Source organism: Sesamum indicum, linkage group LG12, assembly GCF_000512975.1.
Source record: "Sesamum indicum cultivar Zhongzhi No. 13 linkage group LG12, S_indicum_v1.0, whole genome shotgun sequence".
Lineage (NCBI taxonomy): Eukaryota > Viridiplantae > Streptophyta > Magnoliopsida > Lamiales > Pedaliaceae > Sesamum > Sesamum indicum.
The window spans coordinates 3,021,745-3,034,490 of record NC_026156.1 but is presented as its reverse complement, the minus strand read 5'-3'; the positions used below and the strand labels follow the sequence as shown (position 1 = coordinate 3,034,490).

At 40.2% G+C, this 12,746-nt stretch overlaps 3 protein-coding genes across 4 annotated transcripts; 1 reads left to right on the top strand and 2 right to left on the bottom strand.

Annotated features, from left to right (window-relative positions):
* On the top strand, nucleotides 974-4,706 carry LOC105175297 (subtilisin-like protease SBT2.4). Its single transcript, XM_011097694.2, has 10 exons — nucleotides 974-1,268; nucleotides 1,367-1,511; nucleotides 1,600-1,994; nucleotides 2,148-2,243; nucleotides 2,454-2,523; nucleotides 2,652-2,934; nucleotides 3,007-3,347; nucleotides 3,451-3,718; nucleotides 3,808-4,080; nucleotides 4,151-4,706. Exons 1-10 carry the CDS (start codon nucleotides 1,081-1,083, stop codon nucleotides 4,558-4,560), a joined length of 2,469 nt encoding a protein of 822 aa, XP_011095996.1. The 5' UTR covers nucleotides 974-1,080; the 3' UTR covers nucleotides 4,561-4,706.
* LOC105175298 (uncharacterized protein At1g04910) lies at nucleotides 4,669-9,125 on the bottom strand. 2 transcript variants are annotated; one of them, XM_011097696.2, is made up of 10 exons: nucleotides 8,269-9,125; nucleotides 7,662-7,751; nucleotides 7,452-7,551; nucleotides 7,280-7,341; nucleotides 7,065-7,153; nucleotides 6,754-6,874; nucleotides 6,507-6,650; nucleotides 6,029-6,363; nucleotides 5,317-5,557; nucleotides 4,669-5,092 (listed from the first exon to the last, which is right to left on the bottom strand). In XM_011097696.2, the coding sequence occupies exons 1-10, from the start codon at nucleotides 8,704-8,706 to the stop codon at nucleotides 4,784-4,786; spliced, it is 1,929 nt and encodes a 642-aa protein (XP_011095998.1). In that variant the 5' UTR covers nucleotides 8,707-9,125; the 3' UTR covers nucleotides 4,669-4,783. The 2 variants fall into 2 exon arrangements, with proteins under 2 accessions (XP_011095998.1, XP_020554025.1); XM_020698366.1 differs by lacking the exons at nucleotides 7,452-7,551; nucleotides 8,269-9,125.
* On the bottom strand, nucleotides 9,833-11,504 carry LOC105175296 (chaperonin-like RBCX protein 1, chloroplastic). The gene is made up of 6 exons (XM_011097693.2): nucleotides 11,033-11,504; nucleotides 10,801-10,895; nucleotides 10,486-10,603; nucleotides 10,329-10,345; nucleotides 10,138-10,200; nucleotides 9,833-10,036 (listed from the first exon to the last, which is right to left on the bottom strand). The coding sequence occupies exons 1-6, from the start codon at nucleotides 11,181-11,183 to the stop codon at nucleotides 9,956-9,958; spliced, it is 525 nt and encodes a 174-aa protein (XP_011095995.1). The 5' UTR covers nucleotides 11,184-11,504; the 3' UTR covers nucleotides 9,833-9,955.

The following is a 12,746-nucleotide window of genomic DNA, read 5'->3' as shown; positions in this document are numbered from 1 at the left end:
GTGTGGGGGGGGGGGGGGGAAGTATGATATGTACAGCCTCTGGAGTGTGGAACCAACACTTGGCCCAACACAAAAGAATATTCTTGAGTACGTTTTTGTTGTCCTGCAGGTAGAGCCCAGACGCTGGAAGAGGTAATCCATCCATTGGGGAGGCTAGGCTGCATTCTTGCATGTAATGTGATGATCTTTCTATTGTTGTACAGTGCAGATAACTGGTTCTCTGCATAAACGAGCGTCTTTTAATAACCGTTACTGAACTGCATTCAGGTGTATTAGCTATAGAGTAAGCGTGGTTGGTAAAGAGATGAATCAGTAAATTCAAGTTATCCATGAAAAAATATGCCTAATTGAACTGAAGGCCGACAGACTTGATTTGTTTGGAAAACTACAAGTTATATCTCTAAGCAGTTGAATTGCCAATCTTATGGAGTACAAGACAATCTCACTCCAACTTATGTCACTAAGTTCTTGCAGAAACGCACATTCCCGAATGCATATTTAAGCCCACAAAAGGCCAAAAATGGTCTCTGAATTTGGATTTGCAAAGGTTGAAGTTTTGCAATTAATTGGTTTTGTGCTGCATCTCCGAATTAAATTCAATTCTCGATATTTAAGTTCTGCCGATAATTGGACTCCTTAATTCGGCGCTGTAATCATCCCGCAAGGATATTTTATCAGAAATACGTAAGAAAAAGCGGTAAACAAGGGAAAAGGAGAATCATCCAGCGAAGATTTTTTTATCAGATATACGTGGACGATGCAGTAAACAAGGGAAAAAGGAGAGGTGGCGAGTTTCTCGTACAAGACTGCAAGGTTGTTCGGTGTGAACAGGCACACCCATGTAATGAATTTGAACGAATACAAGATTCAAAAAGCAACCGTCACTTCACAGAGATTTGTTTTTTCTCTAACAAAAAGCTCAGCAAACCACTTTACTCACGTTAATTATGTGGTTTATAACAATTTAAATTGTTTTGCATGGCTGGCCAATCTCAACATTTTCTTGGCACCAAATTTCCATAATAGCCAAAGCAAGGCCCAGAGACCTGTATCTCTTCTCACCTTCATGCTAATTAAGCCATGAAAGAAGAGATTAACAATTCGCAGAGGAATCATCACAGAATACTTATACTGCTCTTTACCTTCAATTTCATTACATGCACTGCGGAAGAGAGAGACATATATTTGGTTTTACTGGAAGGTGAGCCAGTTGCATTCTATCAAGGAGCAGCGCCTGATAAAGATGGAAGAAGACCTCTCTACAACAGGTAATCGAGAATCGGTTGAATTATTTAGAGGAAGAAAAAAAGTTAGAAGACTGACTTCAAATTCCAATTATTAAGATGAATATCATTTTTGTTCTTAGTGAAGCTTCCATGGCTCATGCAAAGCACTTGGTGGACTCTCATGATCAATTTCTGCAAAGCACTCTGGATGCCGGCAGCTATGACAAGCTTTACAGCTTTAAACACATTGTTAATGGATTTGCCCTGCATACCACCCATTCTCAGGTTATTTTGTATTCCTGACATGACTTGTAGCTTGATCATGATGATGAAAAAGAACTCATCCTTTTTCCATAAAAATCGGAATTTAAAGGTTGAGAAATTGAAAGGCGCCCCAGGAGTGAAGCTGGTGGAGAAAGACAGGGGAGCCAAATTGATGACGAGTTACACTCCAGAGTTCTTAGGTTTACCAGCAGTTTGGAGTCAACAAGGAGGGGATAGAAATGCAGGAGAAGGGATTGTGATTGGTTTTGTGGATTCAGGCATAAACCCTGTGCACCCAAGCTTTGCTTATGATCCCGTGAATCCATTGACTTCAAATACTTCTCACTTTTCTGGAGCTTGTGAGAGTGGCCCTCTGTTTCCTGAGACTTCTTGCAACGGTAAGATTATTTCGGCGAGGTTTTTTGCTTCCGGGGCACGAGCTGCTGCCACCCTTAATCCTTATGTTGACATTCAATCACCCTATGATGCAGTTGGACATGGCAGGTATATTTAGACAATTGGTTGCCTTCACTTGTTTTAATCTTCTTCTGTTTGCTTTCTGAAGTTGCGTATATATATGCATGCGTGTGTGTGCTATGTAAAACAAGGACTGTGCTTACGGAAAATGCTGTTAAAAATACTGCTCCTGTATTGCAGTCATGTGGCGTCAACTGCTGCTGGGAATTCCGGAGTTCCAGTGGTTGTGAATGGCTTCTTCTACGGTCGGGCCAGTGGGATGGCACCACGTGCAAGGTCAAATATTCCTGATAATTTACAGATTGGAGAAGAAGTAAAGGATATAGATAAATGAACAATATGATAAGTTTGTTTACTGACTGTGCTTGCAGGCATGGCGATAACCTTTATGTTGAAATTATATACATGTAGAGAGAAACCATCTTTAAGGGGTTCTGCATATAATCAATAGTCCTTCACATTCTTTTTTCTGTGATTACTCAACAGGATTGCCGTGTATAAAGCCATTTATCCTACCGTGGGATCTTTAGCAGATGTATTGGCAGCAATTGATCAAGTGAGAATCTCTTTTCCGCAGCAATATATTTAGCTTGCACCATAATATAAAATAATCAGCTACGGATATACTCTATACAAATCTTGTGAAGAATATTAAAACATGGGATGGGCTTAATTTTGTTGCAGGCTGTGTTAGATGGAGTGGATATCTTAACACTCTCCATAGGACCCGATGCACCGCCAGAAGACACAGTTACATTCTTAAGCGCCTTTGAAATATTCATGTTGTCTGCACATAAGGCTGGAGTTTTTGTGGCTCAGGCAGTTGGCAATCAGGGCCCTGGTCCTTACACAGTAGTTTCATACAGCCCGTGGACTGTTGGTGTTGCCGCCTGTGGCACAGACAGAACTTATCCGGGCACTCTTGTCCTTGGCAACGGTCAACATATTGGTGGCATTGGACTGTCAGGTACCATAATTTTCTGTGCCATGTACTAGTTACACAAATATATCATATTGTATCCTATGATGTTCTTTACAGATCCCAGTTTTGGGAAGGGATTGCTTCAGTACAAGTTGGTGCTTGCTAAAGATGCGATTAAGGTAAATGGAACATTTCCTAGGACTCCACAGTACTTAGAAGAGTGCCAATACCCAGAGGCACTGGATCCTACTGCGGTGCAGGGCAGTGTGGTTATCTGTACCTTCTCGGCTGGCTTCTACAATGGAACATCGAACCTAACAGCTGTTATAGAAACGGCTAAGGTTCTTGGATTCATGGGATTCGTGCTAGTTGCAAACCCCAGTTACGGAGACTTCATAGCTGAACCCATTCCTTTCTCCGTTCCTGGCATAATGGTCCCAAGAGTAAGAGATGCACAGGTATACATGTAGCATCATAATACAAGAACCAAACTACAGGAATTATGAAAGTTGGAGCTTCTCAAAATTGTCTGAAAGGGATTTTTGTTGATCTTTGATTTAGATCATATCTCAATATTATGAAGAGCAAACATATAGAGATGAGGAAGGGCTGGTCATAAGATATAGTGGGAGGGCAGCAATAGGAGAGGGCAGAATTGCCACTTACACGGAGCGAGCGCCTATTGTCAGCAGATTCTCTTCGAGGGGCCCTGATTATGTTGACCAAAACAAGAACCCTGCTGATGTACTTAAGCCTGATATCTTAGCTCCAGGGCACCAAATCTGGGCTGCTTGGAGTCCCATGAGTGCTGACAACCCCATTCTATCTGGTTCTTCACATTCAAAATCTTTGCCTTTTTTTTCCATTATTCTTTATGAGTACTGCCCACTGATGATCCAAATTTGATTGGGTTTGAAGGTCACAGTTTTGCACTAATATCTGGAACCAGCATGGCAACCCCTCACATTGCAGGCATAGCTGCCCTAATCAAGCAAATTAATCCGTCATGGAGTCCATCCATGATGGCTTCAGCCATGTCAACCACAGCAAGCAAGTATGATAACCGGGGCGAACCCATAATGGCTGAAGGGTTCGCTGCCTACACATTGTACCAAGCCGCTCCATTTGGTTTTGGGGCGGGCCTTGTGGATCCTATTCGTGCCTTAGACCCGGGGCTCGTCTTTTCTGCTGGTAATTAAAAGCTATAGAACACTGGTAATTTTTGTTCTGACATTTACACTAATAATTGATCTTGGAGCAGGATATGAAGATTACCTCAGTTTCTTGTGCTCTCTTCCTAATACTGATCCAGAGAGAATCAGAACTGCCACTGGAGGATCTTGTGCTGCCTTGTTCAGCAACCCCTCTGACCTGAACCAGCCTTCGCTGACAATAACTGCACTTTCTGGAATGAGAATGACAAAAAGAGTTGTGAAGAATGTTGCAAGCAAACCAGAAACCTACCTGTGTGCTGTACTCCCACCCGAGGGAGTAACCGTGACTGTGGATCCACCCTGGTTCACTATTGCTCCTCAAGAAAGCCAAAGCTTGGAAATAAGACTTCATGTAACCCAGGCCCTTGATGACTTTAGCTTCGGTGAAATTGTTCTGACAGGGAGTTTGAATCACATTGTTAGGATGCCCTTGTCAGTTTTGCCCATATCTGTTTAAGTGGGATAATGAATTATATTTTTATCATTCATATTCAAACTTGATCTATGCAGATCATATATACGTGTTGAGGGTAACTCAATGAAACTGAGAGGGACAGCAAGAAACTAAATGAATGAATGTCTATATAAATGGATTCAATGAAATCCAGATGGAGAATATCCAATGTACAAATGAAAAAATGTTGTGGCCATAGATCAAAGTGTTGATACAACAGCAAAACTTAATCACTAGAGCACATACAATCCCGGCATCGGGGATATCTATATACACTTCTTCCAACAGGCCGTGAAAATACTCGTTTGTTTTGTCTCACTGCCTTCCTCACCCTTGTCTCGAAGACCTTCCACTCTATTGTGTTGTTTTTCAAAAAAATGTCAGCAAGCCGGCGTTTGTTTGGCCGTATTGTAGGCATTTTTCCTCCACCATAATAGATTCGGTAACCAGCTATTAAAGAAGAAAATTGACTTCCTGAATCTGTCATGGCAAACGCATCAGCGGCTGTGCATACTATGAAGTCCAGTGCTGCCAACTGCCAAAATTTCAGCTGATAAGATGATTGAGCATACTGTTTACTCTTAAATTAGCTTATCAATCGTGAAGAATAGATTATTGCAATCAAACAGCAGGCACCACGTGCAAAAGGTAAAACAACAAAACAGACATAACAAAATACATATCCATGGACGTTATTACCAAACACAGTATTCATCTCACACAAAAAAATAGAAGAAAAACAGCAGGAGCATAACTCACCTGAGATGAGAAATTTGCAAATGGCTCAATTTCAGTTGAAGAAAGCAAGCTTTCCTTGGTTACCAGATTAGGAAACAAGGTGGTCAATGATGCCAATCTTGAGTTCCCTCCATAAATATGTGCACCGGCTAGGTATATATGGGTTCTCCGGTTAAAACCAAGGGCAGCAAGCATAAGAACCGTTTCCTCTGGCGTCAATGGACATAGTCCTTCTGATCTTAATACAGCTGGGGAGGGAAACCTGCACAAAATTGATTTACTTAAAAACCCTAGTGATAGCATAACATTACCTGATACTGTAAGTATTTATGCAGTCGGATCAAAACCAGATGGAGTACACTTGCTAAATATGTTGGACCTTTGCCATTGATATTTGACATCAAAACTAGAGCCTAGTATTTTACGGTTGGCGAAAAATCCAATTATCTTAGTCAAAGAAAATATTGAATCTAGTTAAACATCAGAGAACAAAGAAACTAAGAAACTTCAACGGCGAATGCACTTTCCACAAGTCAATAGATTCACATGATGGAAAAACTGACAGTAAGTCAGCGACTTAGCATGCCCCATAAGATTTTTCCTCATACTATCAGATCCTTTATTGCCTAAAGAGAAATACTCAAACCAAGAAATATAGAACAACTCTCAGTCTCTCAGTAGATGAAAATTTCAGCTATCAGATGAAACTCCAAAAAATACTGCACATACATACTTTTTTGTCTTCTTTAGTTCCACCAATGCAGGGAAATGGACTTTCCGATAAGCCTCCAGTTCGCGCATTTCCTCTTCACCTCCACCAAATTCGCACAGAGAATGAGCCACCATGTCAATTTCAAACCTCAGATGCAAGGCTAGGTATCTAGACGTTTTAGTTGCACGAACTCTTTGCCCCTTTTTTTGTGACTGCGCAAATGGGCCAACAAGATAATTATCCAAATGTCCCAAGCCGGTATCATTTTGGCGCATCCTCTGAATAAGCAAAGCACCAGCTTCTTGTATTTTGGGGACAAATCTTAGGGCATGAAAATTGCATCTGCATCGAAGTCTCTAGATGAAATTCTTTAATTAGGAGGCAAAGTGGAGAGACACACATAAATAAAATGAACATTCAAAAGTGCAAAGTTGGATAAATCCAAAGCTAGGGCCCAGTTATACTGCCATTAGTTAACAAACCAAATGATTAAAGGTACCTGTAGCTGATATGGTATTGGATCAGATGCCAATCTGTTCCCAAATCCAACAAAATGAACCACTCTGTTAAGATGTAAAATGGGAAGAATGTATTTCAAGTAAAAACTGGGCTTAGCCTCTTTCACAACATCTACGTCACTAACCTGAAAGTCAAGTGCACAAGCAATACCACAGCAATTAGAGCATGTCACAAACCAAACTCTACGTTGGATTTAATCATCTAGTGCAGATAGGTATAAATCTCACCACGCTACCAATTGCCTCCAAATCTAGCGACTGTAATTCCTTTGGAAGTTCCTTAACAATTGGGATATCAGGCTTCAAGTAGTTGATGAAATGGTCCTCTTGATAAATATCGCCGAACTGACTAAGAAATTACAGAAGTTGGCCATCAATTTCCAACACATTAGAAAAACTGTGTATATGGGCAATAGTTATTTGAATGAAAGAGAGGATTTCTTCACATTAATGTGCAGAGGTTAAATAAATCTGGCAAAAAACAGTGCTAGATAGCATTTACGGTAGCTGATTATTAAGCGAAGTAAAAAGTATTTTACCTAGCATCTCTCCAAACACTACTGTACATAAATTTGGGAAGAACAAGAGTCGCATTTAGTAATCTAGCTACAGCAACAGCATTGCAGACCTGTTGGCAACCACATGAAATTTTTGTAACTATCAACACAAAATTATCAAATGCAAATCTATAACTAAGAAATTATTAATACTTGGAAATTGCTTCACCAGGAATTTAAACATAGATATTACTTACAGCAACTCGTTGCTGATTTATTCCACCATTAGCTGTGACCATTATGTAACCATTTTTACCCTCTGAAATTGAAAACAAAAAATTAGTCTTTACATGCTAATACAACATCATATGATAATGTTCAAGCAACATTTTAGCACATCCAAATATTAATAGACACACAAACACAGACCACTAGGTTCCCAGTCGCGTGCATTAGCACAAGGGGTCCAGGAAGAGGCACGAATATAAGGTTCCACCCACAAGTCCTTAGGCTCGGGCTTGCTCTCTCCCTGAATCGTAAAAGCACCAGTATATGAAGGCAAATAGCAATATAATCTCAATTCATATTATTCAGGAGAACAGAGTTAAAAATAGTTGCATTTTAAAAATGTGAGCATACCTCAGCCATTGCATGAGCAGCCTTAGCCAAAAGCCTAGCATATATAGTTTTCTGCGGTTTTTTCCATCTACCAAGTTTTTGTAGTTCTTCCTGCATCCACATCAAGAATGCTTATGGTGACTAGTCCGCAAGACCGCAACAGATCTTACAACATGGTAAACAAAAAGTTAGCATGAGCTTCCTTTACCCCTTGAAATTGCCAACATTCTGATTGTTTATCGTCTACAGGAGTCCAACAATTAACAATATAACAACCTCTTCAAATCAATAACAAGCATAATAGTTTCTTACAGATTCCTACTAATGTTATTTATATTCAATTGCAGTTCCAGTCGCCTCCCAACTATCAAAAATTGCCTCCAACCAAGTGAAAATTGAAATCATTAGGATCCAACTCTTCCTAGGCGATCGAAATATATTATTTCTCTGGCAATTCTCATTGCTTTATCTCTCTCAGGAAACTTCTCCGTTTGGTCAGCGAAGAAGTATCCCTTCTCAAATCTATTTTATACCAATGCATCTCAAAACCACCTTAGAAACTAATTAAGTAAACCATAAGAATACAAGATAATTACACAGAAAGAAGATGGCCAAAACCACAGCTTACCCGGATGAATAAAGTGGACGAATTCGCTTTCAAGAACTTCACCTTGATATACCCACGAGCGCCACCCGCTTCTTGGATCCGAGAAAGCATCCACGAATTCATCAAGAACAAAAACCCCAGCAACACCGCCAATCCAACGACCATCCTTTTCCTAGACCACGGCTTTCTTTTGGATTTTCTCGTTTTCTTGGGTTCAAACACCGCGCCGCTTAAATAGCCGTTCGACACCACCGGCGAGAGGGAAAGAATCGATAACTGGGAGAACGTTGAGGACGTGCAGGAACCCCTGGGCGAAGAAGAGCTCATTCGGTTCGAGCTGATTGAGTTTCGGCCTGAAACCCGAGAACCCAGATCCTTTCCCTGATAGTCGTCATCATTTTCGCTGGATGTGTTACCACGACCAAGCGTGAAGACGTCAGAAGGACCGGAAAGGGACATGTTATTGTCGGTATAATGCTGGGATTTTCAGTTGAAAGAAATTTAAGGAAGGTCCACGGGAGCCCCACAAACGAGAGGGATCTGCCGGAGGGAGAAGCATATGAGATGTGAGGCCATGGAACACGTGAACGTTTGTTTAGGCCATCTTCAGATTCACAGGGGTTTAAATTCGGCGAAATTGATTCCTTGATTCCTCGAGTTTGCGGAATGAACTCCTAAAAATTCTCAGTTAACCCCCTCCACTTGTCTATATCTCGATTAGGAGTTGGAAGGGGAAGAATGAGATTTCCAAAGAGTTCTGGGGCAAAGGAAAGAAGTTGACAGGTAAAAGATTGAAACACCAACTGATTTATTATTACAAAGGAAACATTCGCTCTATATTAATTGATCAAAGAATTCTTAACCACTGAAGCAAAGCAACCCATGAATTAATGGACGGAGTACACATTAGTTGTTGTTGTTCACACGTGAGACAGCGGTGCGTTCACCATCAATGGTACACCTAAATTACTGCTTTTTTTTATTTATTTTCGCGCACACACACACACACACACACACAGTTTGTCCAGAAGCTGAATAAGAAACATCTAACGACTGTCGACTCCATCCCTTGGATCATATCAATGTTTAACCTCTGGATCCTGCAGGCCTAATGAATGCACTGGACAGGGAGAGGGAGAAGCTCCATATGGGCCTTGGACTTTTGGGCTGCCCTATGTATTATAAAGTGTCCTTCCTCTTTATCGTATTGGGCTTCTTTAGTTTGATGTGATTAGATGATGATAGATTAAAATTTTAGATAAGTATCGGTATGATATATGAAAAAATTATTTACATACGTGAATTGTTTGTCTGACTAGTTCTGGTGAAGAAGGAAGCCTGTGAGGCACGGACAAAAAACACCAAACATCAAGAAAAAAGAGATCAAAAGGTTGGGCCGAAAAATGATCATGAAATGGTGGGCTTCATCTAACTCTAATTCCAACCTCACCGGGTGGGATACAAATCAATAGATTATCATATTTAGTCTCCACAACCCACACAAGAATGAAGTAAACATAATTATGGGCCAGTTTGCGTAGGATATCCGGCCATTGTGAATAGAAATAGCTACCTTTTGATTTTGAACTAGACGCTGCTCTGATTTCCAGTTTCTATATAGTACACAGACACACACATATACTACATAACATAAGACAACATTTCAGAGCAGTAATTTGCTTATGTCTGGTTTGAGGCTGAGGGGAGATTACTTCTCACTTTCGCTCTTCACGGAACTTGTTTCCGACACGTAATCCCTCATCAGTCTTGTATTACGGTCATCCACCATCTGCTAACATACAACACACAGTTTGGAACCAGGCAACGTTAAAAGGAGCACATTAAAGAATTTGAAAGAAAAATATATAAGCTAGGCGTCTGTCTGTCGACCTTCAATGACAATCGTTTCAAGTTGTCCCATTCAAAATCGCTCTTGCAATATGCGGATCGGACCTTCATCAGGATGCAATATTTCATTTCATTCAGGCAAAATTAAAGCATTAATATTTGCAAAAGATAATCCCAGAATTAAAAAGTCTAGTAATCCCAGAATTAAAAAGTCTAGTTGAGAAAACACTGACCTCTAGTATGCGCAGAGCTGTGATTAAGAAGCAAAATAGAAACATGAGCATGGGATGTCAGTTTGTACTTAACATGTAATAGTTGAATACATGTTGTAAGAAGCTAATAGCATCATGAACATTACAATTCATACACAGCAATTACATTCGTATGTACCTAAACTTTTGTGCCTGGAGGATTCCCTCATCAAGTCAGCACAAAACTTATCCCCATCGTTCAGCGAGTGTCTTTCCAAGAACTGCATCATATCTGCATACGCCTCTTGGTTGTAGCTCTGTTCTGTGTAGTTACTGTCAGTGAACCTCATCCAAACAGGACTACATATGCATGTAATAGAAGTCTAATGTGTACAAACTTCTTCAGTTTCTAGACTTTATATAGGGAAATCCAATCTTGTTTATCTGTCTAACAATTGTCTATTAGCTGTTTGCATCAACTTATGGATTGGACAACAAGGAGAGAAAGAGAGACCTGAAGCTGCGCACTGACAATTCTAACGGCAACGTAGGTGAAAAAGTCGTGCAGGTGTTTTGCTGCTTTGGCTTCTGGAGAGGCTTCTCCAAATCCTGCAAATTCATGCACACTCCAATGACATGCTAGTGGTGATGACATAAAAGTTAAAATAGGAGTTCAAATAGAAACACTATTGTAAGAAAGAGAGCAAATTATGCAACGGCACAAATCCATGAAGGTTTGTACTGACCGGGCACATACATCTTGTGGCATTGGAGTGTCGTGGAATGAGATGTTGTTGGTTTCCAGGGCTTGAAGAGAAGAGTAGCCCTGTTTGCGCTATGGTGTTTGGCCGGGAACAAGGAGAATTGAGAAGCTCGGACAAATGTGGAGGATTCCATGCTTAGTGTTCCTGCTGGCTCTTATCTCTGGCTTGTGGCAATTAGTTGAAGGTTTGAGTATTTGTTATCGATTATGAGGGGGTTAAGCAAAGCCTTAAAGATTTTAGCACAAGAATGGAAATATCTTTGGTCGCCTTCTCAAAATATCTTCCGGTCCCGTTACGTGGAAAGAAATCGAATAACGATGGATTCTGGATGAGTCCACTCATGAATGGATAACAGAGAGACACACTAGCATTTTTCTTATAGTATGGAGATAAATCAATGTGTAGAATAACTGCAACTGGCAGCCTATTGGAATGATATAGTGTTAGTGCAGCCTGCAATGTGATCACTCTCAGTTGTTGAAATTCTTGTACTGGATTTAGGTGCAGAATGCAATTTCTGAAACTCATAATTTCCACCCAAGTCAATAAACCAAGTCCCCTTACTGTTACTGCAAAATAAATACTACTATTTATTTACATGCTTGAAGAATAACCTTGCTATTTTATTTTTTACGAATGTGGAACATGTCTTGTTAACTTTAAGGCAAACTCTAGCAACAAAATCACCGTGCTGCTAGATGTCTAACCTACGTTATACGTCGTGCACGCTGCTGACTTGGGTCGTGCCAAAGCCAAACTGATTGGACCACGAGCGCTTCTTGTAAACACGTGTTTTGTGAGAACGGCCTATATAGTTCTCGACTCTTAACATCATACCAACCTTATCAACAAGTGAGCCCTACTTTGTGTGGTTTAGAGCAAACACATCTTATTTTGTAGCCAACCTGTGGCCCTTGGGGGTTTCGGACAACAAAAAAAGGATGAACACAACACTGAGCTGCGCATGGATCTTTCCCTGTATTATTAGTAATAATGCCGACTGCCTTCACATCAAACCAAATCAATTTTGTCTTTGAACTACTCGTAAGCCTCACACATAAGCAGGTTGGGATGTGATTTTCAGCACTAGTTTCAGAGTGCCGGCCCCAAATAGCTTTTCCATAATTGCATCTTAAACAACATACAGCACAAAGCTCAATTATTGTTTAACAACCACAACCTATACACATATATTTGTCAAGAAAAGCGTCAGGATTTTTGGTAGGATTTCGTGGTTATTAAAATTAAGTAATTTGGATTACACTTCAGTTTTATTTCAGAATTGAAAAAAATAAAGTTATTATCAAATTTATTTTAATCGGGGAGCAACAAGAAACATCTTCGTGTATATCGAAAATCATTAATAGATGCCACGACAAGTCCAATCAGCCGTAGCCATGGTCGTTGCTCAGTGATGATGCAACCAAAGGGCCCCCCCCCCCCCACACACACACACTATATCATTTCCACCTCCATTTTGCATTTGCATCATAAGTTGGCTGTTTCCTTCAACTTCTCAACTCTGCATTAATTGCTTAAATTTCAATGAAGTAGGCAAAATTTGTCCATGTCTAATAAAATATTAGACATGTAGGTTATATTAATTGATAACAATTTTTCCCCTTCATCACTTTCATCTCCTTATCAAGAAAATTCTATGCCTTCTCCCTTATAATATATATTTCAATTTTAATAC

What these genes read in the sequence shown, in the direction of transcription:
- LOC105175297 (XM_011097694.2), top strand. Translation starts at nt 1,081, where the DNA reads ATGAAAGAAGAGATTAACAATTCGCAGAGGAATCATCACAGAATACTT. An exon ending in TATTGGCAGCAATTGATCAA is followed by an intron (nt 2,524 to 2,651) that starts GTGAGAATCTCT and finishes ATTTTGTTGCAG; the next exon opens with GCTGTGTTAGATGGAGTGGA. An exon ending in GGGGCTCGTCTTTTCTGCTG is followed by an intron (nt 4,081 to 4,150) that starts GTAATTAAAAGC and finishes ATCTTGGAGCAG; the next exon opens with GATATGAAGATTACCTCAGT.
- LOC105175298 (XM_011097696.2), bottom strand. Translation starts at nt 8,706, where the DNA reads ATGTCCCTTTCCGGTCCTTCTGACGTCTTCACGCTTGGTCGTGGTAAC. An exon ending in ACGCGACTGGGAACCTAGTG is followed by an intron (nt 7,342 to 7,451) that starts GTCTGTGTTTGT and finishes TTTCAATTTCAG; the next exon opens with AGGGTAAAAATGGTTACATA. An exon ending in TAAATCAGCAACGAGTTGCT is followed by an intron (nt 7,154 to 7,279) that starts GTAAGTAATATC and finishes GGTTGCCAACAG; the next exon opens with GTCTGCAATGCTGTTGCTGT.
- LOC105175296 (XM_011097693.2), bottom strand. Translation starts at nt 11,183, where the DNA reads ATGGAATCCTCCACATTTGTCCGAGCTTCTCAATTCTCCTTGTTCCCG. An exon ending in TTGTCAGTGCGCAGCTTCAG is followed by an intron (nt 10,604 to 10,800) that starts GTCTCTCTTTCT and finishes TACACAGAACAG; the next exon opens with AGCTACAACCAAGAGGCGTA. An exon ending in TGAAACGATTGTCATTGAAG is followed by an intron (nt 10,037 to 10,137) that starts GTCGACAGACAG and finishes GTATGTTAGCAG; the next exon opens with ATGGTGGATGACCGTAATAC.